The 27,773-nt window shown below is 38.7% G+C and overlaps 1 protein-coding gene across 1 annotated transcript; it reads left to right on the top strand.

Moving 5' to 3' along the window:
* Window positions 1–147: 147 nt before the first annotated feature.
* On the top strand, window positions 148–25,645 carry dnah3 (dynein axonemal heavy chain 3). Its single transcript, XM_067504478.1, is given in 61 exon segments — window positions 148–288; window positions 636–737; window positions 824–1,031; window positions 1,150–1,195; window positions 1,297–1,462; window positions 1,547–1,739; window positions 1,829–2,024; window positions 2,833–2,958; window positions 3,865–4,060; window positions 4,191–4,633; window positions 4,719–4,824; window positions 4,932–5,110; window positions 5,190–5,374; window positions 5,502–5,625; window positions 5,956–6,109; window positions 6,410–6,554; window positions 6,679–6,890; window positions 7,041–7,132; window positions 7,254–7,368; window positions 7,810–7,926; window positions 8,485–8,664; window positions 8,758–8,894; window positions 9,175–9,376; window positions 9,523–9,615; window positions 9,871–9,981; window positions 10,088–10,202; window positions 10,298–10,496; window positions 10,934–11,042; window positions 11,122–11,235; window positions 11,705–11,881; window positions 11,993–12,084; window positions 12,173–12,392; window positions 12,493–12,627; window positions 12,740–12,851; window positions 12,997–13,238; window positions 13,407–13,507; window positions 13,671–13,776; window positions 13,875–14,004; window positions 14,096–14,332; window positions 14,438–14,541; window positions 14,616–14,910; window positions 15,019–15,198; window positions 15,302–15,425; window positions 15,516–15,672; window positions 15,771–15,914; window positions 16,067–16,733; window positions 16,816–16,981; window positions 17,117–17,333; window positions 17,425–17,607; window positions 17,710–17,908; window positions 17,999–18,512; window positions 18,613–20,240; window positions 20,347–20,572; window positions 20,657–20,901; window positions 21,013–21,129; window positions 21,451–21,608; window positions 21,865–22,032; window positions 22,157–22,299; window positions 22,448–22,652; window positions 23,438–23,575; window positions 23,683–25,645. Coding segments are annotated over 60 exon segments (12,249 nt in total). The 5' UTR covers window positions 148–288; the 3' UTR covers window positions 24,037–25,645.
* Window positions 25,646–27,773: the final 2,128 nt, after the last annotated feature.

Here is a 27,773-nt window from a genome sequence, read left to right as displayed (position 1 = left end):
CAGTATTTGGTTATGACCATGTTACACCCTATACAGACCTGTAAAGGGAAGCACACAGGATCTACCACCTACATAGTTGAGCTTCTCTGATAATAACAAGGTGGTTGGTGTTACCATGGAAACGTCGCCGTGGCAACAGTGTTTTAATTTACAGCAACGAGAGGGTTTTTTCGTTTGTCAAAACAGTGACAGGGCAAAACTCTCGCTAGCTTTAAACCTACTAATCTGTTTTTTACAAGAATGCCACTCAGCACTGAATGACATGACATGACCAGCGACTGGTAAAAGGTAACATTAACTGATATTAATGCTACAGATATGTTTTTAGCGTTTCACTTGAAGCTATATAGCTGGTTCACGTTACATTTCTGTATATAAATATATAAAGTTGTTTTCACTGGCAGAAAATCAGAAAGATGGAACGACCGACGCTTCTATGTAAACGTAACATAGTTTTTAACTATCTGTCCCGCTAGGTTTGCAGTTTAACCAAATTGCCGTTTCAATGAGCATTGCTGACATGTGATGTGATACTTAGCTATGTCAAAACAGTAAAAGATTTAATAGAAAGTGCTGTAATGAATGTGAAAATAAACAAGTGTGCTGCAAGCCTCAGTATTTTGTCTGAACTACAGATGGAGGATGATGCTGTATTTAATTCAACTCAGAGGAGAGAATACCCTGCCCCCCCACCTTTACCCACACCTGGTAATACAGAACCCTCAGAACTGTATCAAGTAAGAATATCAATTACTGTATCCCAGCCAGTCTACTCATTATATCTGTCATATGCTAACATTCAGTGTGTTTTCTTTTTCTGCAGCTAGTCTCGAGACACAGTCAGCACCCACCCATTCTTCAGACCAATTCATGGACTTTAGCTGTTCCTTTTAAAGAGCTGCGTCACCACCGAACACCCAGTGAGTCCATTGCCAACAACTACAGCCCCCAGGCCCAAGACCTAAAAATTGATAAACTCTACCTGAGACAACACACTCCTCGTCAGTTCTTGGCCAAACCAGCTATGCCTTGTATCCTTTCAAAATCCAATTACTAATCCTGGTCTGTGACTGACTGTGTGACAGTCTACATTAAAAATTCCACTGGAATCTTCTCAGAATATGTTTTTGATCTTAATGAGGCTTTTAGCAACAGTCCCACCAGGAAAGAAACAAGCGATTTCACCAAATAGAAGGTGCTTATACCCCTTATTAAAAATGGCTCACTAACAACTTATCTTATATGGTGCTATTTGTATTTTTAAACACTTGTTGTGATTGATTTATGCATACACAGAGATGCATGGTCTCGTGCTTCTACACTTTCGTCTCGGGCTAGATCAAGAGATCTTTGCACTCCCGGCAGCCGGTCTATGAGTCCACAGGAGCAGCTTGACATCATGCGCAGCGAAGAGGTGAAGATGCTGTCCATGGAAGGAGAACCTAATGAGAAAGACCTTGAAGCAAGTTTTGATGAATTCAGTTACTTCTCAGTTGTTGAGTCTTTTGATTAAATTTTTTCTGACAAGTTTTGATATACTCAACAGACATATATGTACTACATCACCGCTGGTGTTCCCAACTCTGTGCTGGCCCCGCAGCCAATCCAACAGATGACAAACATCATGCAACTTGTGCCTCCAGATACTGAGGACAGTAGTAAAATCATTCAGATTATGAGGGCTAACTTGGAAGAAGAGGTCAAAAGAGATTATTACTTCAGTCTCAAGAAGAGCATAGGTATAAAATAATTGTATAAGTAATTCTTTGATGGTGGTATTGCTTCAGTTTCTTCAATTGGTTTCATCTCATACCTTGTGTCTCGCCAGTGAACTACATTCTGATGGACCCCTCTGAACGGCAGCGACTGTCCATATCCAATGTTCCCAAATCCTTTCCCTGGAGGGTAATCCGTGCACCAGTACCCTGGGGAACAAGTTGCAGAGAGGTCCACATGTGGCTAAGACAACATCTGTTTACTGTCAATCAAATTTTGGTCCTACTGCAAGATATCTGGCTAAACAGGTAATATAGACATGTAAAAAGACAGTTCATTCAGTGGGAGATAGTTGATATTATGTTTTACTTATGGATCCTACTACTCTACCTAAATGTAAGCATGAATGGTATGTGTAGGCCTCTCTGTTTTGGCCCTGAGATAGACTGTCTATCTATCCAGGGTATACCTTAGCTTTCGCCCAATGACAGGTACGTTAGGCTCCAGTCCCCTGCAACCCTAAACAGGATAAAGGGTTAAGATAATCAATGGATGGATGAACAAAATGCAGTGAATAGGGAATCACTTGTCTAATAGACATTTTAGAACATAATGTATTTTTGTCTTGAGTCTTGCCTAAGAGTCCCTCACCAGATTCACCAGACTCTCTTAACTGCAGAAACATGTTGTTTCAGACTGATTAGTGACCATCTGTTCATTTGGAACATGCAATTTGATCATTAACATAATTGTAACCCCTAAAATTGCAAAAAGTTCTGCTATGTTTGTGGAGTAGTTTCATTCACAAACATCTTATACCATGAGAGCAAACAGAAGAATTTCACAGAATGAAGTTTCATGTCTGTTGTCAGAAATCATCAAACTAAAACACATCAAATTTAAGAGTCAGCTATTTAAAATAGACCCTTATCTATCAGTGACATTTGATTAGAGCAACTGAACAGTGGCAGAAATAAAGTGGCTGTTCAGGCTGCAGTAAGTAAGACACTAAAAACATTTTTGTGTATTTGCATTTTTTGACAAAAATCTATGGCTAGTTAAAAATAACATAAAAAATGCATGAATAATAATTCATTATCTCTTATCTTGCTTCAGCTTCTCGTCCTTGAGATTTGTTCGACTTGAGGACCTTTTTGCCACTAACCTCCCTCTCCTACCAACTGAGTATTTAGAGTTTATTCAGAGACAGTGCCAAACCACCAGAGAAGAACTGATCCAAAAGTAAGTAATGCCATGCTAACAGACAGCCTTTCAGTGAGACCATAAATTGATTTATTCACCATTAACATGTATTCTCAATGGCTTGTATGCTGTAGTATGTGAGCAACCAAGAGGGTTAATCCTATTGTGATAAGTGCAGGATCATGTTTCCATCTTGTCCACTTTGTCATGTTGCTTTGTAGGGGTTTTGCTTTACACAGTCGCACACTTTGGGATTGCATTGCCTCCTTTGTCAAATCCCCATTGTCTAGTTTGTTAGGCCAATTAGCAGCCTGCATGACTGAAATAAGAGCTAATGTAATTTGTATGAACTGAGTGTTTGTATTTTTAATGTTTCTAATTTGTACCAGCTTGGATACCATTATACTTAAGTGCCAGCCAAACTCCACGCAGAGGACATTACGTATGTGCTTTTATTGGCTGTGTATGTGTCAATAAACACCAAAAAATAAATAAAGGATGTACAATTTGCATTAACATCACAGTCAGCAGGGTAAATTTTGTTAGGTAGACATAATTTTGCAGGATTTAAAAGAAAAAATATTCTAAGGAGTGTTTCTGGAATTCTGTTACCACCAATAATTTTTACAATCATCCTACAAAAACTCCAGGACTACATGACGATTAGATTTTATGATTTGAGTATTCAATTTGAAATTAACAAGAGGTGATTTTCAATTCCAGCTGTAAAAAATACATACTCAAATCTTTTTTGTTTTGTTTTTTCAAATCCCCAGACATTTTTTCCAAGTGTTATTATTTTTCCAAATTTTCACAGCCATACAGTATAATGGATATAATTTTTGTTAATATGAAATTCAAATTCTTCAGCTTTAATCTTAAACACACTAAGACACACAGGCACAAATGTCTAGAACTCAACCTATTTCAATCATCTTTTTTCAGGTGGCTTCCTCACTGTGCATCTATTTTTGAGAGCTTCAAGGACTTGTGGTTGCCCCTTATAACCAAGAGTGAGCAGGTTGCTCCAGTTGGTGTTCAGGAGTTCTTCAACTGTGTGGCTTCTCTCATGTCATTGCAACTTCGAAGCTTGGTCATAGAATCATTACAAGACCTGCTAGTTTTCTTCGCTATACACGAGGTTTAGACAACTTTTGTAATGTTTCTTCTTATCCCAATTTAACCCAAACATATTGATGCTGCTTGGAATTAAAACTTTACTTCTGATCAAATTGATTTATTGTCATCTTCTTCCTTATGTTCTTTGTCAGGAGGGCAATGACTTTGGTGAGGAGTTTGATGAGATGAAGTATGTTAAGTCTCAGGTGCTACTGGTTAAGCTACAAGTGAATGAGCCTGACATTGAGTTTAGCCCCAGCTTGCAAGAATGTTGGGAGGTCATTCATGGAGGTTTTATGGAAATCATCAAGAGTGCTGAGAAGCTCCAGAGGGTACAGTATTCCCTCAGAACCAAGTAGTGCAGTGATTTATTTGCCTATGTACTATTACACAATGTTGTCTTATGTTTTAGAATTTTAATTAACATACATGCATATTATTCGTACCTGACTTTGTTTGGCCAGGTGGAATGTAATCTCTTTCCCAATATTGAGAACTTGTACCTACGCTCCGTTGGTCCTGATGAATCATTGGTTACACACCTAATCAACAAAGCCAAGAATGTCTTTGACAAGAACACAGTTGGACCTAAAACGTAATGGCACATCAACTGAATTTATGTTCCTTTGAGTTAATAGGATGTAACAGCAAAAGTAAAGCCACTGCATCTTATTCTTTAGGTATTTGAACGTATATCAAAAATACAGAAATCTACTGGACAACACAGCAAAGCAGGAGATATCAGCATTCCTGAAAGAGAAGCACTCATTAGAAGCCTTCACCAAGGTTAAAGCTTTCCTTCTAAAGTCTACACTCAACAGTTGTAATCAAATATGCTTCAGTGTCTGCTTGCTTTATCAATGCTTGCTCTGCAATTTTTTTTAAATCCTCAGAAAATTGAGAGCATTAATCAGTTAAGGAAGAAGATTGCCTCAATGCACATTACTGTGCCCCTATCCATGTTTTGTCTATATACTGGCAAGCTGAATGAAGACTTGTGCAACCGTGCTGAGAGATTAAAAGACAAAATCATTACATTTCAAGTCGAAGAGAACCGAGAGCTTAACAAGGGGTGAGCAAACTTTATGCCATATGATATTAACATGTGGCTGAAAATTTTGTGTCAGATACTAGTTATTGTTCTTTACCAGGATCTGTCAAAAATATGAGGATATTACAGAGAAGGTCAGAGGCACCCCAGAAACCGTAGAGGAGTTGGTGACTCTCAACCAGTACATTAAAAAGACCAGTGAGGTGACCGTTGACGCGCTGATAGATGAAGTTAATGAAGCGACATTCCGCCTCAGCTTTCTCCTTGACCATGCCACTCTTCCACGTATGTAAAACATGTTATAGTTATTACCAATATTATTACTATCGATGCCATATATTTTTTGTTTTGTAAGAAAGCTATTGATAATGTATCTTTTATTGCTGGTTTTTTTTTTTTTTTTTTTTGGCAGCTGATGACTTGAGGGTGAATTCCCATGTTTTCCAGTGGCCCAGTCAGATACTGATTGAACTTGAAGACAGCAAGATTCATTTGGCCACCATTAGAATACAGGCTGAGGACCATCTCCAAACAAGGTTTCTGAATAAACACATTTCACACATGGTCTCACACAATTGACAACTACCAAAGATGCATATTTGCTCTCCTGAGCTTCACCTAGACACCACCAAATCATTCACAATTTATTTAAGTTTTTAGTTTTGGAAAAATACAGCAAAACAAATATTAGGATAATAATGTTTTTTACCATTTATTTTTTATCTCACATCACTCTCATGAAAATTACTATCATGTATGAAAAGGGTAATTACCTTTAGTGTTCTCTGACACATCAAACTCATTGTTGGACCTTTAAAATCAGCAACTAAAACCGTAATAACTATATGTCCATTTGACTTTCACAGGATAGTTTGCTTTGACCAGAGGCTGCAGGAAGTGGACAGGGAGATACAGACCTTCAAGAAGAAGGAAGTTATTAATATGGAGGAGATGAAAAGCAATGCGGGAAAGCTTTGTCAAATCACTGCCAACCTGGAAGCTGCTGTTACTGAACTAGAGGTACAGAGAAAACAGAGAAAATTATTAAAGCTCGCTTACATGTCACTATACACTCAGAAATACATGTGTACAATAAAATAATTTTTCAACATACAACTATTTAATCCATGGTTTTAACATACTATATGAGTTTTTATCCACCACACAGACACACTACACTTTTACAGTGTAAGCATAAATCCAGTGTTTTGGATAATGTAAATATGCATGTTTATCCTTTTCATTTGAAAGTTTAGTAAGAGTGCTGCATAAAAGGATTTCATACCTGAAGATATCTGTACACATCTGTCATTTCTACAGAATATAAACAAGGAGCAGAGTTTGTTGGAAATGGAGCAGACCCAGTTCCCAATGTTGCAAATGCTGATAGCTGACAAACAGCCATATGAACAGCTGTGGACCACAGCACTGAACTTTCAGAGCATGTCAGAAGTTTGGATGAATGGTATGTGACATCCTCAGGCATACTGAACTTGTGTCTCTTTCACAGCTACCATATGACTGGACATTGCAATTGCAAGCTGGATGTAGATCATTTTCAGATTTCTTTAATTCTTTTATCATTTAAGGTCCTTTCCGACAACTGAACGCTGAGAAAATTTCTGAGGAGGTGGACATCATGTGGAGGACCATGCATAAACTGACCAAGACTTTGAGTAATCTGCCTGGGCCTTGCCTTGTGGCTAAAAGCTTTAAAAGCAAGATTGACCAGTTCAAGCAACACTTACCCATCCTGACAACCATATGTAACCCTGGAATGAAAGACCGCCACTGGGAGAAGGTTAGATGAATAAAAATCTTCTTTTGCTTCCTTAGTTCACTTGACACTAATAGAAATTTACTGTCAGTTTCACTTTGTAAGTACCAAGTGTCTTGCATAGGCTGTGATACATGAATGTAAATAATTCATGATATTTTTGTTTGCCTACAGATTAGCAGCACCGCGGGCTTTGAAGTCAAACCGGATGAGAACAGTTCTCTGATGAACATGTTGGACCTGGGTCTATCCAAATTCTCTAATAAGTAAGTCATTTTATTTATATTACATAATTTTTGAATATATGTAAATAGCAAAATAAACAATTGTGGAATTATGGAAATATTCACCCCAAACAGAAGCTGATTCTTTTTACCTCTATGTTAGGTTGGAGGAGATTGGAGCCTCTGCCAGTAAGGAATACTCGCTGGAAAAATCTTTGGAGACGATGAAAAACGAATGGATCAACCTTCAGTTCGCTTTCACTCCATACAAAGATAGAGTATGACAAACATACAGCATATAGTCAATATTGTAATATTACAATAGACATTACAATAGCTGACATTCTAAAACACTGTGATCATAACTTCAATGTGAACTGACTTACCACCCATATTTATGTAAGGGTATGCAAACTTAACCCTAAATTTAACATAACAGCAATGCACATTCAGCTATTACAATTGGTATTTTACAATTATACTGCATATTATAGTAATAAAAATGGTCAAGGAGTGGGGCAGCGGTTGCTCAGTTGTTGGAGTCGCCGCCTACTGACCATAGGGTCGGAGGTTCGTGCCCTGCTCTCCACAACCACATGTCGAAGTGTCCCTGGGCATGACATTGAGCCCATTACCATGTTGTTCCCATTTGTTCTGCCTTTTCAAAATGAAGAGATGTGAACTTTTCACCCAACTGTACACTTCATATTTTATCCTAGGGTACCAATATTATATCAGCTGTGGATGACATCCAATTGCTTCTCGATGACCACATTATAAAGACACAGACCATTCGTAGTTCACCGTTCATAAAGCCAATAGAGACTGAGTGTAAGGTAAGACTTTGCAACACCAAACATGCTTGGTCCACTTAAAAAGGTGACAATTAATAAAAGTGTAAACCATTTGCTGTTTAGGTGAGTAAGTAATAATAGGTAATGTCAATAATAAGCCAAGATCAATATGGCTATTGACCTTGGCTTAGATAACAATGATATCCCCTTTCTTATTTTGCTTAAACCATGGAACAATAGCAGCATCAATACATAATATGCTAACCAAATCATTCTGCATTCACTGTGTGTAACTATATACAGTAAGCATTTCAAATTATATGGATGATAACATGATAGCATTTTGATGAATCATTTATAAGGTTAGTACCTATCACAATCAAACAAGCAGGTGATTTTGGAAGAGTGTGCCTCTGCCAACTAAGTCTATGTGCTTGTTTTTTCCCAACCACAATACAATTGCTAGAGCTTCTAAAAAATTATTTGATCTGCACAAACTCAATTAATAAACTACAATTGTAAATTGTACTTTTGAAACCACATGATAAAACACAACAATGATTTGGAAGTGGCTAATTTCACCCCTTCTTTATCCCTTAGCAATGGGAGGAAAAGCTGCTGAGTATGCAGGATATCATTGACTCTATGTTGAAGTGTCAGGCTACTTGGCTGTACCTTGAACCCATCTTCAGTTCTGAGGACATTATTGCCCAGATGCCGGAGGAGGGGCGCAAGTTTGCCATTGTAGATGGCTACTGGAAGAATATCATTGGTGAAGCAGTAAGAGACTCTCACTAGTTTCCAGTTTCCTCAGTTTGTTTAAATGGCTCTCATTCTCTTGGCTTTTACTTATTTGTGATTACACTGCTCCAGGTTAAGGACACACGTGTACTGGTGGCTACAGGCCAGCCCAACATGTTGGAACGGCTACAAGAGTCCAATATGTTCCTGGATGACATCCAGAAAGGCCTTAATACCTATCTGGAAAAGAAGAGGCTCTATTTCCCAAGGTTTTACTATAAGTAGATATAGAAATAACACTACTAGAAGTCAATTTTGTTTGTAAAAAAATACATTTCAGAACGTCAAAAGATGTACACAAAGTCACTAAAAGTACAAAGTAGTTAGTGTGCTTTGTAGAAAAAGATAAGCATATGTCAGGGAGTGGGTAGCATTTAAAAAATGCTTTTACATAATCATGAACTAAGTGTAAAGGAATGTCCCACCAAATACAACATATGCCATACATAGCTCAAGATAACATTTTCCAATGTCTTGTTAAATTCCTAGGTTCTTTTTTCTGTCAAACGATGAGCTGCTGGAGATTCTGTCACAGACCAAAGATCCCCTGTGTGTGCAGCCCCATCTGAAGAAGTGCTTTGAGGGTATTGCTAAACTGGAGTTCACTGAGGACATGGAGATCACTGGCATGATAAGCTCTGAAAAGGAGACTGTGCCCTTCACAGAGAAGATTTATCCTGCAGAAGCCAAGGTAGAGAACAGACAATGTTTTTGGAAATGTAACAAAATATACATATCATAATTATTTAAGTGGTATATTTGTCTATATGACTTTTGTTGAATGTAACATGGTGAACATTTTTTAAGTGGTGGACTGTTTGGACAATTGTGTTTTAGGGTATGGTGGAAAAGTGGCTACTGCAGGTGGAGAACCTTATGCTCAAGAGTGTTCGACATGTCATCCATCAAGGAGTGATTGAGTATGCAAAGGTATTTGGGAATATTACTTTATATTAGTATACGCAATACATTTGGGATGACTGGATGAGTTGTAGGCAATTCAGGCCTAGTTGAGCCTAAAATGTTTTCATTTTATGAAGATTTTACTTTGATGTAGATTTGTAAAAGAAAGATTGGTAGTTTAATCTGGACATCATTACCATTATCCTGGCTTAGATCAAGTGTTTTGCTGGCGTAGGTGTGTAGAAACCACATCTCTAGCATATTTGAATTTATTTCCAACAGTTGCCAAGGAAGAAGTGGGTGTTGCAGTGGCCAGGTCAAGTTGTTATTTGTGCTTCCTCCATATTTTGGACAAGTGAAGTGTCTGAAGCCATCCAGACCAACTCCCTGCCTGTATGTTGTTAGATCCACCGATGCACCTATAGCTCACTGCCACATAGTATTAAAAGACACCTTAGCTAATACAGTCTAATGTGTGTACTGACTTTCAATTCCAAAGGCTTACCTGGAGAAGTGTAATGAACAGATTGCTGACATTGTGCAGCTGGTGCGGGGGAAGCTGTCAGGAGGGGCAAGGATGACCCTTGGAGCCCTTACTGTGATTGATGTTCATGGTATCATCAAAATATTGAATAATAATAGAAGTCTTTAACTGATATTTAAAGGGTGCAGGTTTTCCTGATTAAATCCAACAGTTTTCTTCTCCTAGCTCGAGATGTTGTGGCAAAGCTGTCAGACGATAAGATATGTTCACTGAACGACTTTGCGTGGATTTCCCAGTTGCGTTACTTCTGGGAGGATGGAGAGGTGATGCTGCGTATGATAACCACCTGCTTAAAATATGGCTATGAATATCTGGGCAACTCCCCACGTCTAGTCATTACACCGCTTACTGACCGATGCTACAGGTACGTTACCTGTGAAAGGTAAAATGTTTCATAATCAGGGACCCATTACAGCAGGTCCCCTTTAATCTTTAGTCTGGGATAACCAAGAACATCTGGTCAGAAGACCTGAGCACCTTAGAAGATGTAAAAGTTCTAAGAGAAAGGGGGGTGGAGAGAAAATGTGCAAACTCCACACATAAAGGCCACATTTAACAAGTAGATTTAAAACAAGGGCCTTCTAGCTGTGAGGCAGCAGCACTAACCACCATCCATCCTACTTGGGCTCTAATGAATTGAGTGATTTTAAAAACAAATTATAAAACCTTGAAATTAATACAATCGCTTACTCCAAATTATTAAAGGACACAAAGGACTTAACCTCTAATTCTTGAAAAAAAAATTTTTAAATGGCCAAGAAATTAAGTTTCATTCTGTCATATTGCTTTCTGCCATACCAGGACACTTATGGGGGCTTTGAAGTTGAACTTGGGCGGAGCTCCTGAGGGTCCTGCAGGAACTGGCAAGACTGAGACTACTAAAGATCTAGCAAAAGCTTTGGCTAAACAGGTAACTGAACAAGCCCCCAGATTGACCTGAATTTCATTGTTTTTTCCTTATATTTCTTTAAAAGCAATTTTTTTCCTAGTGTGTGGTTTTTAACTGCTCAGATGGTCTGGATTACAAGGCCATGAGTAAGTTCTTCAAGGGACTGGCTCAGTCTGGAGCTTGGGCCTGTTTTGATGAGTTTAATCGTATTGAGGTGAGCACTTTCACTCATAAACTGGACAAACTTGTACCTATTTGTTGAAACAAATAACTCAAACACCATAGATTTATGAAAAAATATTCTTTTTGATATAGTATTGTTGCAAAATGATAATCATAAAACCCAAGTAGTCAGTTAAACTTCTAAAGTGTTGAATCTGGCATTCTTCCATTATCTGGAAGTCATTTGGAATTCAGTTTGCACATCTACATGTTAAAAGAATCTGTTCTCCAACACAGCAATCTTACTGAATTCAAATGAGGTGATTAACTTAAAATGTAAATAGACATGATATTGGCAAATATTATTATTGTTATTCCTAAGTCACATTGCATTGATTTCTTTAAGTGCAATTAAGCATTAATTTCTCAAAGCAGTGTCATTTTTCATCACAGTTTATTTCAATATATGTTTACATATTTGTTCATTTGATTACTTATAATATTGTGTGTGTGTGTTCCAGGTTGAAGTGCTTTCTGTGGTAGCTCAGCAGGTCCTCTGCATACAACAGGCCATTGCCAAGAACATGAAGACCTTTGTGTTTGAGGGAACAGAGTTGTTACTCAACCCAACCTGCTCTGTTTTCATCACTATGAACCCTGGTTATGCTGGTAGGGCCGAGCTCCCTGACAACTTAAAGGTACATCACTGTAGCACTTTAGTATAGCCATCAGTGGATACACCAAATCCTGGTGTTGCAAATAAGATATGTGCTAGAATTAAATGCAAAAATACCAAATTGGTCTTGTAGGCTCTCTTCCGTACAGTGGCTATGATGGTGCCAGACTATTGTCTCATCGGAGAGATCTCACTATACTCCATGGGTTTCATTGAATCACGCAGGTTGGTCTGAATTAACAATGCTGACCAATATATATTTCAGTAAAATTAGTTGTATATTGTGGTGTATTCCTTCCAATTTCACTGACAGTTTGGCCCAGAAGATTGTAGCCACCTACCGTTTGTGCTCTGAGCAACTGTCCTCCCAGCACCACTATGACTATGGTATGAGAGCTGTAAAGTCTGTGCTGACTGCAGCAGGGAATCTAAAGCTGAAATATCCCGAGGAGAATGAGAGTGTACTGTTGCTCAGGGCGCTGATGGACGTAAACATGGCCAAATTTCTTGCACAGGATGTGCCATTGTTTCAGGTGACAAATTATGCACAAAATTTAATTGCAAGAAGTTTTAATTTATTGTATATGTGCATTGGTTGATTGTTTAGTTAAACTTTCCTGCTGTTGACCACAGGGTATCATCTCTGATTTATTTCCTGGAGTGGTCCTTCCAAAACCAGATTATGATCTCTTCCTGAAAGCTCTCAATGACAACATTGCCAAGCTCAACCTGCAGCCGGTTCCGTGGTTTATTGGTAAAATTATTCAGGTATCAAGGAGGAGTATTTCTTTGTAATGCCTAAAACTCATATATGTAAATTATACCTCTACATATACTACTACAGAAGTATACTCAGAATTTGATATTTAATTGTGTATAGGTGTATGAGATGATGTTGGTACGCCATGGTTTCATGATAGTGGGAGACCCTCTTGGTGGAAAAACATCTGCGTATCAAGTTCTTGCTGCTGCACTTGGAGACCTTTACAAGTGTAAGTTATTCAGTTTTTTTATGTACTACCTTACTGCTCCAAACCAGGTCACACTGAAAGACCGACACAATTTTTATTTAATAGATATAATTTGATTACAGTTTTCATTTTAGGTATTTTTTAATATATACCTCTTCTTATTTAGCCAATCTGATGGAGGAGTTTGCAGTCAACTACTGCATCATCAATCCCAAAGCCATCACTTTGGGACAGCTTTATGGCTGCTTTGATCCCGTCAGTCACGAATGGTCTGATGGTGTGCTAGCGACTTCCTTTAGGGATCAGGCAATTTCCACATCAGAAAATCGACAATGGATCATCTTTGATGGACCCATTGATGCTGTCTGGATTGAGAACATGAATACTGTGCTGGATGACAACAAAAAGGTAGTGGCCATGTTCAAGGACTTCTGCATTACTCTTCATTGTTTTAACAAGTGGCATCTAGATTATAATGATCTTCGATACGAATATTCATGTATTGCTGAAGAATTTCACTTCAATTTATTATTCTCAAAATTAAATCTTTTGTTTTGTTCCCTCTTTCTCTGATAGCTTTGTCTGATGAGTGGTGAAATTATCCAAATGAGTCCAAAGATGAGTCTGATCTTTGAACCTGCTGATCTTGAGCAAGCTTCCCCAGCTACTGTTAGTAGGTAGGCAACACAGACAGGAGCTGCACCAGCAGTTGTGATATATAAACCAAGCACACACATATTGTTTTGCATTGGTTTTAAATACCACAAATGTTACTGTTTAGTAACATAGTTAATAGTTTTGCAAATATTATTTATTTGGTACGAAACTTTCTGTCTAAAGGTGTGGTATGATCTACATGGAACCTCAGCAGCTGGGATGGGCCCCTCTAAAAGATTCTTACATAAACACCTTGCCTGAAAGCCTTAGTGCTGAACATAAAGAGCTGGTGAGTTTCTAAACATGTATTTTTGTATGTTTTATTATTATATTTTTCATATAAGATTATTCATATGTTTTGTCTTATATCTGCTTCTTTTCTCACAGATTGTGGATCTGTTTGATTGGTTGGTTCAACCATGTTTGGACTTTATAGAGAGGGAGTGTCACTTTGTCGTGCAGACATCTCCCATCCACTTGGCCTATAGTCTAATGAAGCTGTACACCTGCCTATTGGGTTAGTAGGATGACATGTCATTTATAAATAATCAGTCACCACATACAGTTTTTGTCAATGCATATTTGTTCACATTCTTGTCCATACCCAGATGAAATTACAGGATTTGAAACTGACGGAACACACACCAAGACCAGCCAGGAAATAACCATGTTGCTGCAGGGTCTCTTCCTATTTTCAGCTGTATGGACTATTGGTGGGACCATAACTGGGGACAGTCGGAAGAAGTTTGACATCTTCTACCGCGCTCTGATCATGGGCATGGCTGATGAGCATCCTCGGCCTAAGAGTATTAAGCTCAAAAAGACTGATATCTTTCCTGAGAGAGGTCACAAAACATCAACAAATATTATTTCCATGTTTATTTTAATAGTTTAAAAACTGTTTTATTTTTTACATTAAGTATTTCATTATGTTTTCTTATTTTTTGCAGGCACCGTCTATGACTACTTTTTCAAAAAGGATGGCCAAGGACAGTGGAATTTATGGATTGATTCATTCACGAATCAAGACAACATCATCCCAGCTGAGGCCAAGGTTAACATTTTAAGGTCACAGAGTTTACTGTTGCTAAAGATGACACTGTTCCCTGACTCTGTTTTTCTAACCAGGTGTCAGACCTCATTATCCCCACGAATGAGACCGCACGTCAACTTTTTTTTCTGCACACCTACCTGGCACATGAAATACCCATGTTGTTTTTGGGGCCAACTGGTACTGGCAAATCTATCATTAACAAAAGCTTCTTGGTAAAGCTGCCGAAGGAGAAATACACACCAAACTGCATCAATTTCTCAGCCCGGACTTCAGCAAATCAGACCCAAGATATCATCATGGCTAAGCTGGACCGAAGAAGGAAGGGTGTGTTTGGACCTCCTGTGGGAAAGAAGTGTGTCGTCTATGTTGGTAAAGATAGTTACAAATACTTATAATATTATTGAGTGACTGTATCAAATGTTAAAGTGTTTTTTTAAAGATTTTGTATTGATCATTATTATTATTTCTTCTTCACAGATGACCTGAATATGCCAGCTAAAGAAATTTATGGTGCCCAGCCCCCAATTGAGCTGTTAAGACAGTGGATTGATCACCACCACTGGTATGATAAGAAGGACACCTCAAGATTGAACATTGTTGACGTCCTGTTCATGTCTGCAATGGGGCCGCCTGGTGGTGGGATGAATGACATTACAGGTATTTTGAAATACGTTTTTCTTTAATATTAGTGACATTATTAAAGAAAGCAACCATCACATTATAAGGTTTCCTTATATTAACAAAACGTTTGAAACACTAGGCCGCTTCATTCGTCACTTGAATGTCATCTCAATTGATTGCTTTGATGATGAAACACTGACCAAAATATTTAGTTCCATTACTGACTGGCACTTCAGCAAAGGGTTTGATGCCTCCTTCTACAGGTAATTTGTTAAATATTAATTATAATTTTTAATGCTGTACATTAAAAGAATGATATGAAATACAAAAACATATTTTGTCTTGTGCCTTAGGCTGAGCAAGATTATGGTCCAGGCCACTTTGGCTGTCTATAAGGATGCCATTCAAAACTTCCTCCCCACTCCATCTAAATCCCACTACATCTTTAACCTACGAGACTTCGCTCGAGTAATCGGAGGTGTACTCCTGGCTCCCCACACACACATGCAGGTAAGGTTGGAAAGAAAAGTGAAATGTTTAAATAATTTGTCATACTTCTTACTTCGTACTTCTTTATGACAATCATGTATTTTGGTAATTTATGTCAGGACGGAGACAAATTGATTCGTCTATGGATCCATGAAGTCTACCGTGTTTTCTATGATCGACTCATTGACAACGAGGACAAGGAGATCTTCTTTAGCATTGTTAAAGAGAGAACCTCAAACTTCTTTAAACAGAGTGTGGAAAAGGTACTTATTTCATTAAGGAGTATGCATGCTCAAAAGCATGGTTCAAACAATATTTTTTTCAGCTACTTAGGGATTTTTTTCCAAGTAGAAATGTTTGTTAACTTACTTTCAAATTAGCTGCTTAACATTAATTTCCTCCTATTTTTTTCTAGCTCCTGAGCCATCTTACCCCCGATGGCAAGGTAGTGGATGAGAGCATCCGAAGTTTGTTCTTTGGTGACTATGCCACACCTGAATCTGGCAATAAGGTCTATGATGAAATCACTGATTTAAATGCCTTGCAAGAAGTGATGGAGTTCTACCTCACTGAGCACAACAATTGCAGCAAGGCACCCATGTCTCTTGTAATGTTCAAGTTTGCCATTGAGCACATTTCCCGCATCTGTCGTGTGCTGAAACAAGACAATGGCCACCTTCTTCTTGTTGGCATTGGTGGCTCAGGGCGTCAGAGCACCACTAAGCTGGCTACCTTCATTAGTGATTACGTACTGTTTCAGATTGAGCTAACCAAAAACTACAGCAAATCAGACTGGCGGGATGACCTGAAGCGGGTGATGCTTAAATCAGGCATTGAAGGCAAGAACTTAGTGTTCCTGTTTACTGATAGCCAAATTAAGGATGAGGGTATGTTGGAAGACATCAACATGCTACTTAACACAGGTGATGTTCCAAACATCTTTGCTGCTGATGAACGTGCTGACATCATTGAGAAAGTGCAGGGAATCGCCCGAATGGAAGGCAAAAAGATTGATGCTACTCCCCTCTCAATGTATAACTTTTTTATTGATCGTGTGAAGGCCAACCTTCATATTGTTCTAGGTAGGCACCGTTAAATGTCAATTTTTTTATTAGATTAAAAGTTTACTAAGTAGCTGTAACTCTGAATAATTTTATCCAACAGCCATGAGTCCCATCGGTGATGCATTTAGAAACAATCTCAGGATGTTCCCCTCACTTATTAACTGCTGCACCATTGACTGGTTTCATACATGGCCAAATGATGCTCTGGAGATGGTGGCCCACAAGTTCCTAGAGGATGTGGAAATGGACAGTGAAGTCAGACTGAAGTAAGAACATAAAAAGGCACAAAAGCAGTATTTGTTTCACTTGTGGCATAGACTTGATTTGCATTTATAGCTGTGCAGCCATATGTTTTGTTTGTTGTTGTTTTTTTGTTTATTTTTTATGTTCATGTGTCTCAGGGTGGTGGAGATGTGCAAGATATTTCAGACAAGTGTCAGAGAGATGTCAGAGAGATACTTCTCAAGACTAAGGAGACATAACTACGTCACACCTACATCCTACCTTGAACTAATACTCACCTTCAAGACACTGCTCAATGCCAAAAGGAATGAAGTGAATACTGCGATGAACCGCTATATTGTCGGTCTCCAAAAACTGGAGTTTACTGCATCTCAGGTGATCTCTCTTGACAAATAGTATCTCTCTGTCACTTTGACCAGCTGAACAATTGACACCTTATAGTCTTCCAAATTCATACTTTCTACAGATATCAGTGATGCAGCAGGAGCTGACAGCCCTGCAACCAGAGCTTATCCAGACATCAGCAGAAACAGACATGATGATGGTTAAGATAGAGGGTGAAACCATCGAAGTGGACGCTAAGAAAGAACTGGTGTCTGCTGATGAGAAAGTGGCTAATGAAGCTGCAGCTGCAGCCCAAGCTATTAAAGTATGAAACTGTACAACTTGCTAAGCAGGTATTTTCAGTTTTTGTTTTGCAGTTTACATACAGCATTTAGACACAAATTGTTGTGTTCTGCCTGTCTTTTAGGATGAGTGTGAAGAAGATCTTGCAGAAGCAATGCCTGCATTAAAGGCTGCTCTGTCAGCTCTGGACACCTTAAAACCAGCAGACATTACAGTAGTTAAGTCTATGCAGAATCCCCCAGGTCTAGTCAAACTAGTCATGGAGTCGATTTGTGTCATGAAGGGCATCAAACCTGAAAGAAAACCTGATCCTGGTGGCTCAGGTAAGCGATTTTTATTTCTTAAAATGATCTTGTAAGGCATTAATCACAGTAAAAATGTGAAGTTAATTCCTTAGAGTGTTTATGTTACAGGTAAGATGATTGAGGACTTCTGGGGCCCCTCTAAGAAGCTCCTTGGAGACCTAAAGTTTTTAGAAAGCCTCAAAGCCTATGACAAAGACAACATTCCTGCCCCATACATTAAGAGAATCAGAGAGAAGTTTATTGACAACCCTGACTTCCAGCCTTCTGTCATTAAAAATGTGTCCTCTGCTTGTGAGGGCCTCTGTAAATGGGTGCGAGCAATGGAAGTTTATGAGCGTGTAGCCAGAGTGGTAGCCCCCAAGAAGGAGAGACTGAACTTGGCTGAGGAGGAGCTTGGTGTGCAGATGGGTATGTTAGCTGTGAAGCGAGCCGAGCTGAAAAAAGTAGAAGACAGACTTCAGAGCCTGAATGATGACTTAGCAGCCATGATTTGCAAGAAGAAAGAATTGGAAGACAAAATTGAATCATGTTCTCAAAAGCTGATCAGGGCAGAGAAGCTGATTGGAGGATTGGGTGGCGAGAAGGACAGGTGGACAGAGTCAGCAAGACAGCTAGAGATTAGGTATATCAATAAATATACTGTATACAGAATATACTGTCACAATGTGTGGTGTGTTGTGCTTTAATATTAATATGATTGGTATAATATGCCCACTCTGCAGATACACTAACCTGACGGGTGATATACTCCTCTCCTCTGGAACTGTATCCTACCTTGGGGCCTTCACAGTAGACTACCGTATGGAGTGCCAGAAACAGTGGCATATCCTGTGCCATGAGAAGAAAGTCCCCAGGTCTGAGGTCTTTACTCTCAGCAACACTTTAGGTAACCAGGTGGCCATCAGGGCATGGCAGATTGCTGGGCTCCCAGTGGACTCCTTTTCCACAGACAACGGTATAATTGTGTCTAACTCCCGTCGATGGCCCCTGATGATTGACCCTCAAGGTCAAGCCAATAAGTGGATAAAGAACATGGAGAAGGCAAATAAGCTTGCTGTCATCAAACTTTCAGATCCAAACTATGTTAGAGTCTTGGAGAATAGCATCCAGTTTGGAACCCCCGTTCTTCTAGAAAATGTTGGAGAGGAACTTGACCCAGTTCTTGAGCCTGTATTGCTAAAGCAGACTTTCAAACAGCAAGGTGTTGAGTATATGAAAATAGGAGAGAATATTGTGGAATATTCGAAAGACTTTTTGTTCTACATGACCACTGGACTAAGAAACCCTCATTACCTCCCAGAGGTGGCCGTCAAAGTCTGTCTGCTGAACTTCATGATTACCCCTCAAGGCTTACAGGATCAGCTTTTAGGGCTTGTAGCAGCCAAAGAGAAACCTGAGCTGGAGGAGAAAAAGAACCAGCTCATTCTGGAGAGTGCTGCTAACAGCAAGCAGCAGAATGAAATTGAGGACAAAATCCTTCTAGTGCTTTCCTCTTCTGAGGGAAACATCTTGGAGGACGAGACAGCCATTCAAATCTTGTCTTCCTCCAAAATCCTCTCTGAGGAGATCACTGAGAAGCAAAAAATCGCCAGTTTTACAGAGAGAGAGATTGATGATACTCGCATGGGGTACCGTCCTGTGGCAGAGCACTCCTCCATCTTGTTTTTTTGCATCTCAGAACTGGCCAACGTTGAACCTATGTACCAGTACTCTCTGACCTGGTTCATTAACCTCTACCTGTTCTCCATTGCTGAGAGTGTGAAGAGTGATAATGTGTCTGAAAGAATCAACAACATTGTTGAACATTTTACACTCAGCATCTACAATAATGTGTGTCGCTCACTGTTTGAGAAGGATAAACTCCTCTTCTCTTTGCTGCTCACTGTCGGAATTATGCAGGGTAAGAACAGAATTGATGACCAAGTGTGGCGTTTCTTCCTAACTGGTGGCATTGGTTTAAATAACCCTTACCCCAACCCGGCCCCAGACTGGATGTCTGACAAATCTTGGTCTTCAATTGTTGGGGCCTCCAAACTTCCAAACCTAAAGGGTTTCTCAGAACATGTCCAAGACAGCATCTCTGAATGGAAGAAGCTTTATGATTCAGGAAGGCCCCACAAAGACCAGTTGCCTGACAAGTGGAATGAGTTGGTGGGTCTAGACCGGATGGTTGTCATCAGGTGCTTCAGGCCAGATAAATTAGTACCAGCAGTGCAGGATTTCATAGTGGACAATATGGGGCCGGCTTACATTGAACCACCCACTTTTGATCTGCCAGGGAGCTACAAAGACTCCAACTGTTGCTCTCCCCTCATCTTTGTGCTGTCGCCAGGATCTGATCCAACGGCAGGTGATTAATGATTCAAGTTTCCATTTCAACACAGTGTAGCACCACACCTCTGATGTTATTTTTGGATGTCAAAAACAATTAATGAGGCATTGTCATGTTCCCTCAGGTCTGTTAAAGTTTGCTGATGACTTAGAAATGGGTGGCAGTAAGATCCAAACGATTTCTCTTGGCCAGGGGCAGGGACCTATAGCAGCTAAGATGATTGACAAAGCCAACAAAGAGGGAACTTGGGTTGTCCTGCAGAATTGCCACCTAGCCACCAGCTGGATGCCCACTCTAGAAAGGATTTGTGAGGAAACCATAACCCCAGAAAACACACATCCTAAATTTAGGTAACTGATTTTCCAGTAGGCTTCACTGAATCATATTCTTGCCTTAATAACATGATGAACGTAAGTATCTTTTCTCATTTCTAGGCTGTGGTTAACCAGTTATCCATCCGACAAGTTCCCAGTTAGTATCCTGCAGAATGGGCTAAAGATGACCAATGAGCCTCCCAAAGGAATAAGAGCCAACTTGCTGCGGTCCTACCTGAGTCACCCTATCTCAGACCCCGCTTTCTTTGAGAGCTCCATGAAACAAGTTGTTTGGCAGAAGCTAATTTTCGGTCTCACCTTCTTTCATGCACTAGTACAGGAAAGAAGGAACTTTGGACCTCTGGGTAAGTGATTTAATATGACTGTTTGTTTATTCTCTTTCCATGTTGAGTGTATGTATTACTTAGACTTAATGTAAATAATGTTATTTCTCTTGTTTATCATTCTGTCCTTAGGATGGAATATTCCCTATGAGTTCAATGAGTCAGACCTGAGAATCAGCATGAGGCAGATTCAGAATTTCCTGGATGAGTATGACGAGGTTCCACTGGAGGCCCTCACATACCTTACAGGTGAGAATTTTATAGTTATTAGCACTACAGGGCATAGATTTTCCACATGCAATATGTAGCATGGGTATATCTTGACTAGGCAGGTCACCCTTGATGTCTCATTGACATAGGCTGTTGTGCAATCTAAGAATGTGATTTATTTGGTTTAGTATCATTATTTAATAGATTTCTCAGACTATTCTCATGGCTCATGATTGGTGAACTTAGTTCTGTATAAAAGGTTCTGTATAAAAAATTTATTGATTAGAACATTTGCCATAAAAATCACATGAATGTCCTTTTGTCTTTGGTTTATGATTTTTGCTGTTAATCTTTTTACAGGTGAGTGCAACTATGGAGGTAGGGTGACAGATGACAAAGACAGACGTCTGCTGCTGTCACTCCTATCCATCTTCTACAGTTGGGAGCTCATAGAGCAAGAATGCTACCACCTGTGTGAGGGAGTTCTGTATTATGTCCCATCTCATGGCCCCTATCAGGTACTGTCAGACCTCTGGTCAATTCCTAATTAATGCTATGGTGTGAGGCTGCCATATCCATCCATTATATTATGACATAAATACAGGCATTCATTTCAACATACACAACAGCAGCTGATTCCACTTTTTCCACTTAGTGTATTGAGTTTAAAGGTTTTTAAATTAGCTGTAGATGATCCTTAGCCAGTGGTACTCAGGTAAAACCATAATAATCCTACCTGAAAATAATATATTTTTTTCCATTTCCTTTTTCCAGACATATGTTAACTACATTCGCAGTCTACCAATTTGTGCTGATCCTTGTGTGTTCGGGCTTCATAGCAACGCTGACATCACAAAGGACATACAAGAGACCAATCAGCTCCTGGATGGAGTACTGCTGACTCTGCCCAGGCAGGCTGGAGGCGGGGCTAAATCTCCTCAGGTTTGCACTGCTGAAGCACTTAGACTTTTATTATACACTTATGGCCTATGCTTATTTCCCAGAGGAAACTCTGTGTAAAACTCGCTGTGTCATATAAAAACGTTGTCCTCTGGTTATATTGTAGGAACTGGTAGAGGAACTGGCAGAGGACATCTTGTCTAAGCTGCCAGAAGACTTTGACATACAAATGGTGAATGATAAATACCCTGTCATGTATGAGGAGTCCATGAATACCGTTTTAAGGCAAGAAGTTATCCGCTTCAACAGGTACTTATGTGGCTTTGTGGTTAACTACTCATCTTGGAAAATACTGGACATACATTTTGAATGACTCAAATCATCAATATGTTTGTACAGAATACACTTACCTAATTCTTTCAATTAATCTGCAATTACATGTCTCCCCTTTTGTCAGACTTACACATGTCTTGCGTGTTAGCTTGGCAAATATTCGCAAAGCTTTGAAGGGCCAGATTGTTATGTCTGCTGAACTTGAGAACGTCTTTAACAACATGTTGGTGGGCAAGGTGCCTGCTATGTGGGCAGCCAAGTCGTACCCATCTCTCAAGCCACTGGGGAGCTACGTGACTGATCTTTTAGCCAGGCTGAAGTTTCTACAAGTAAGAATTATGGTTGTTTCTGGTGACACAGACCTTGAGTGAAGCAAACACATTTGAAATATAAGTGTGTTTTAAACCAGCTGCAGACAGAATAGGGAGGACTGTCTGATTCCTGCAAAAAATGTGCGTCAGTCATCAAGAATGAAGCAAAAATATGGATCACGTTCTCAAAATATCAAATATAATACCCAGGTTTCTTACAAATACTATATAGTAGGGTGCTATACTTTGGCAACGTTCCTTTTGAAAAATTCAGAAACATGGGAATAAAATTATGGTGTATCATTGGTGGGGGGTAAATTACTGTGAAAAGCACACTAAAAGCCAAATATATTTAAAATGCTAGCTGAAGTTTAAATCTGGAGTATACTCTGGTTGGCAGGAGCCAGTGGCTAAGTCACCACTGTGACTGGACCCCTGGGCAAGATGAAAATGTTACACTCCAGAAGAAAAAGTCAAAATAAAGAGCTTGACTCTGGTGGATCCTAAATATTAAATCTTGGACACTTCATCAACAGCAAAAGCGATCATAAATACTATACCAGCAGAATGTATGAAAGAGAAATTTCATACAAAAAAAAGTAGTTAACACCACAGGTAGCAGACGGCTTGCCACGCACACCGGCACAATATTGTGTGTGCTCTATATGAAGCACAAAATGAACTAAAGTGACATCACACTAAACTAATTCATCTTTGTAATGGATCACTGGATGTATAGATAGTTGACATGCTTGTTTCAATGTGGTTATAACTATAAATGTGCTTGGCTGTCTGTTTTACAGGATTGGATAGATAAGGGGCCACCTACAGTCTTCTGGATTTCTGGTTTTTATTTCACCCAGTCATTCCTTACTGGAGTGTCTCAGAACTTTGCCAGGAAGTACAGTATCCCCATAGACTACATTGGCTTTGAATTTGAGGCATGGAATTTCAGCTTTTCACAATGTTCCTGCACATTCCAGTCAGAACAATGTTATATAACAGGGGTGTATTAAGGTGGATATTTATGACATGAATTGTGTTGCAGGTAACCAAAGAGAAGAGTCACATGGATAAAAAGCCAGAAGATGGAGCCTATATTAGGGGCCTTTTTATGGAGGGGGCACGCTGGGACAAGGAGAACATGGTTATCGGAGAGTCCCTTGCCAAGATCCTTTTTGACTCTTTACCCATCATCAAACTGAAACCGGGAGAAATGGCAAAGTTTAAACATGAAAACATCTACGTTTGTCCTGTTTACAAAACGACTGCTCGCAGAGGGACGTTGTCCACGACAGGCCACTCCACCAACTATGTGCTGTCAATTGAGCTACCCTCTGACAAGCCACAGAGACACTGGATTAACCGTGGGGTGGCATGCCTCTGCCAGCTGGATGACTAAACCTAGAAACATCTCTTTACTGTTCTTTACTGTTAGACTGTTGCATATGCCAATGACCTACACTATATGAGTCATTCTATAATTGGCGGTATTTTTCACATCAACAAAAACTACGCAACAAAGGTGCTTTTTTAATAAAGCAATTAGCATTCCAAATTAGTTTGTTCCTTCATTGTAATGTTGTAATGTCAATCTTAAGTATTAACAAATTTTTTGATATTTCAGCTGAATCAATGTTTTACCTTCTAATTTTTTCAACTATGTTACGGACAAACTGTATGCCATTTCAGATTTTGCGAAAATTTACACACTTAAAGTAGTGTGTCTCTTGGCAAAAAAACAAAAAACAAAAAAAAAAACTAAATATTTTATTGCACTTTTTCATAAATTTATATGTGATATATTTAGTGCTGCCATTAAGTACACAAGTATTTTTCATTATAAATCTGCTTTACGGGTAATTTAACAGTTTTAACAGCTGTTATGCAAATGTCCAATCTGTCAGTTGTAACATAGTTGACGATGAAAGTCACATAGTTGATGAAAATAACACAGTTGACTGGACACATTACTAACAATCAGAACCATGTTTATTTTAAGTGCAATATTCATTGAAACTTTTCATGCATACAGAATTTAATGATGAATAACTAAATTCATACAGAACACAATATATTAGTTCCTCACGTGAGAGGCTAAGCACATAGGAAGACCTTTTATATATTGAAAAGAAAACCTTCCTTTAGATAGATTGCTTTCAATGCATACATTCAAAATACATTTTCAGTTTTTGAATTTCTCTGTAATTTTGAGGTCATATGCTGATATCTTTTTTGACATCTTAGGAAAGTCTTCTTTTAAGGTTTCACACCAAATACCAAAGTTAATGTTTTACCTATGTGCTACACACCGAGGTAAACATTTGCTAATGTGGAGAACTTAGTTTTTAGAAAAGCATAAAAGAAAGTATTTCTACCAAATCTAATTTAAGAGACAAGTAATTGGTCGATTTAATAATCAGAAAAGCTGGTGTGGGTATTTGCACTAAGATGGATTTTATTGTGCAATATTATATTTTTTATTGTTATTTTTTCCAAACTTGGTGGTGAGAAATATAACTATGTGTTACTTAACAATTAACCCTTATGTCAAAACTGATGGATGGTGTCTTGTTTTTAAACAACTTGGTATTCAGACAAATGCATACAAATGGGATCTGTTTTGTTTTTTCAATGTTTTTAATGTTCACGTCTATAATTCTTGTTTAGTTTTTATTTAAAATCAAAAGTGCATCAAATTCCATCATGCAGCACAGATTACTGACTGTTTGATTGTAAACTTGGATCCAGTTCTAAAGTCACTGGAACAATAGATAGCAGAAAATTCAGGATCCTAGGTATTTTATTTTGACATTTTATTTTTTAGCTAAGTAACATACATAGATAATATAAAATGTGTATGTTTAATAGATAAAAGATAAACAATATACTTCAATAAATGGATTATTATTGAGAGAATTGGGTGTCCAAAATGGCTTTGAGTTATTTTAGTTACAGTACATCAAATTATGGTGATTTGGTAAGGAAACATTATAACCCTTTAGCTTACAGCCCACGACTTACAGGGTAAGGACAGTGAACTTACTGTGTACTTATTAATAAAAACAGTGTACCATCACTGTACCTATGGATACATATTTGTTGTTACTTGATAACAATAACAAACTTTTGGGGATAAGAAAATACCTGCAGTATAAGTATTTTGTAGTTATTAAATATTCTTATGGTTAGAATTCTTATTCTTATGGAATTCTTGTGGTTTAACAACAGTGTAACAACAGAAAAGAAGAGGGTATGGACTTTCACTTTAAACCTACCACACCTATCACACCTATCATGTATTATTTCATTATTTATCAATAAGTTTAGAATAGTTCAACTGATTGGAATTGGTGAGGGGTGCCAGTGATTCAGGGAGGGGTGGCAGTCTCAACAGCCCATCCCCATCCCCAGCTGCGCAGCACTGGTCCCAAGCCAATAGAAATGTGGGAGGGTTGCGTCTGGAAGGTCATCCAGCCTAAAATCTGTGTCAAATCAGCATGTGCACAAAATGATCCGCTGTGGAGACCCTGAACTCACAGGATGAGCCGAAAGGACAATAAAAAAATAAAAAGATTTAAATTGGTTTCCCATGCTTTGAGGCAATAAAAATAAAAGCATAATTGCTATTTTATTTTGTAAAAAATGTATACATCTAAACACCTATGTTTCCTGTAGTTTCACCATAAGTACAACTAATGATGGCTGTAATTTGAAGTAGAGCCTCTTACCCTCTTCTTGTTTCTGGTTAGACAGCAGTTACATCATACTGTGGAGATACATTGTTGTACACAGTAAGTTCACTGTACTTACCCTGTAAGTCGGAAGCTGTAATCTAAAGTGTTATCAGAAACAGGAGGTTTTGCCTACATTAAAGAGGAAGAGAACAAGTGGAGTGCAGAGTAAGAACAAAAAAGGCTGTGTGGCATAAAAGCAATCGATATCTAGTTGGTTGGGGGCAGTGATGCCAAGTACCGATTTTCTGCAGATTCATAACTTGAATATGAAATGCTCAAATTTTGTGGCACTAGCATACAGCCATTATATAACAGGGGATGTCAGAAATTACAACCAAGCCAAGTGATGGGCCAAACTTTTGTAAAAGAAAATAGTTTTGTTTGTATAAATACTGGTGGTGTAGTTTCATTTTCTCAGTTCTCTAACTTAACATCATATATATGGGTCTGTCATATGTCGTATTTGTGTCAGCAATGCTTGATGTTCTCTGTAGTCAGCACTTGTGGTTTCAAACAGAATTTATCTGACCTCCGCTGGTGTCAATACCTACTCAAGATTATAGTGTATAAGTTACTGCAACATCTAATCTATATACAATAAAAAGCAGCTCATGGAGGCTGTTGTGACAAATGCTTCAAGCTTTGGTGGTTTGGTGGTGAGATGGATACCTATAGAAACCCACCTAAATTAGAGTGTAACTCTGAAGCTATAATGTTTAATCTGAGCTGAACTCCAGCTTTCACCTGTTCTTAATGAAGAAGAAACTAAATGTTCTCCTAAATACTAAAGACAAAGCTGCATGTTATTCTATGTCCCCTTTAGACCTTCTTAAGTTAATATGTAAATGTCCTCCAAAAACAACCACAAGGAGGACTAGAGGATCATTTACCTCTGATGAACTGACCTGAATGGAATTGTGCATGACAGAAGGAGCAAAACAGAGGAATCTCCAACATATTTATGAAAGGGTGACCCCTATGTTTACCTTATATTGTTTTAAAAAAATCTACACGAGTTTTCTGAGCAAGGACGCCCAAGTGCACAACTTTTATTGCAGTCATTACATCATGTTAATGCAGAGCTATTAATGAAATTGAAAAACGTCCTGACTCTTAAGATAAGGTGTGTTATGGGGGAGAGTAAAAATGGAAAGCACATTATTAATCACATCACTCATCATATCACACAAAACACTGGTTTTGTGGCAGCAAATATACCAATGACATTGATTTGTGTAAATATTGGAATGACTGTGTGTCAACATGTGGAATCATTTCAGCTTTTTAGAGAATGCAGAATGTCTGCAGAGTCACAGAAAGATTGTGGCCAAGAGAATGTGGACACTAGGTGCACCTTTCTCTGCTTGTGCCATCTTAGTGAGAAATGTTCCAGTAATTGCAT

Source organism: Channa argus, chromosome 1, assembly GCF_033026475.1.
Source record: "Channa argus isolate prfri chromosome 1, Channa argus male v1.0, whole genome shotgun sequence".
Taxonomy (NCBI): domain Eukaryota; kingdom Metazoa; phylum Chordata; class Actinopteri; order Anabantiformes; family Channidae; genus Channa; species Channa argus.
Note: the sequence above shows the minus strand (reverse complement) of the source record. Positions and strands in the feature narration are given on the sequence as shown.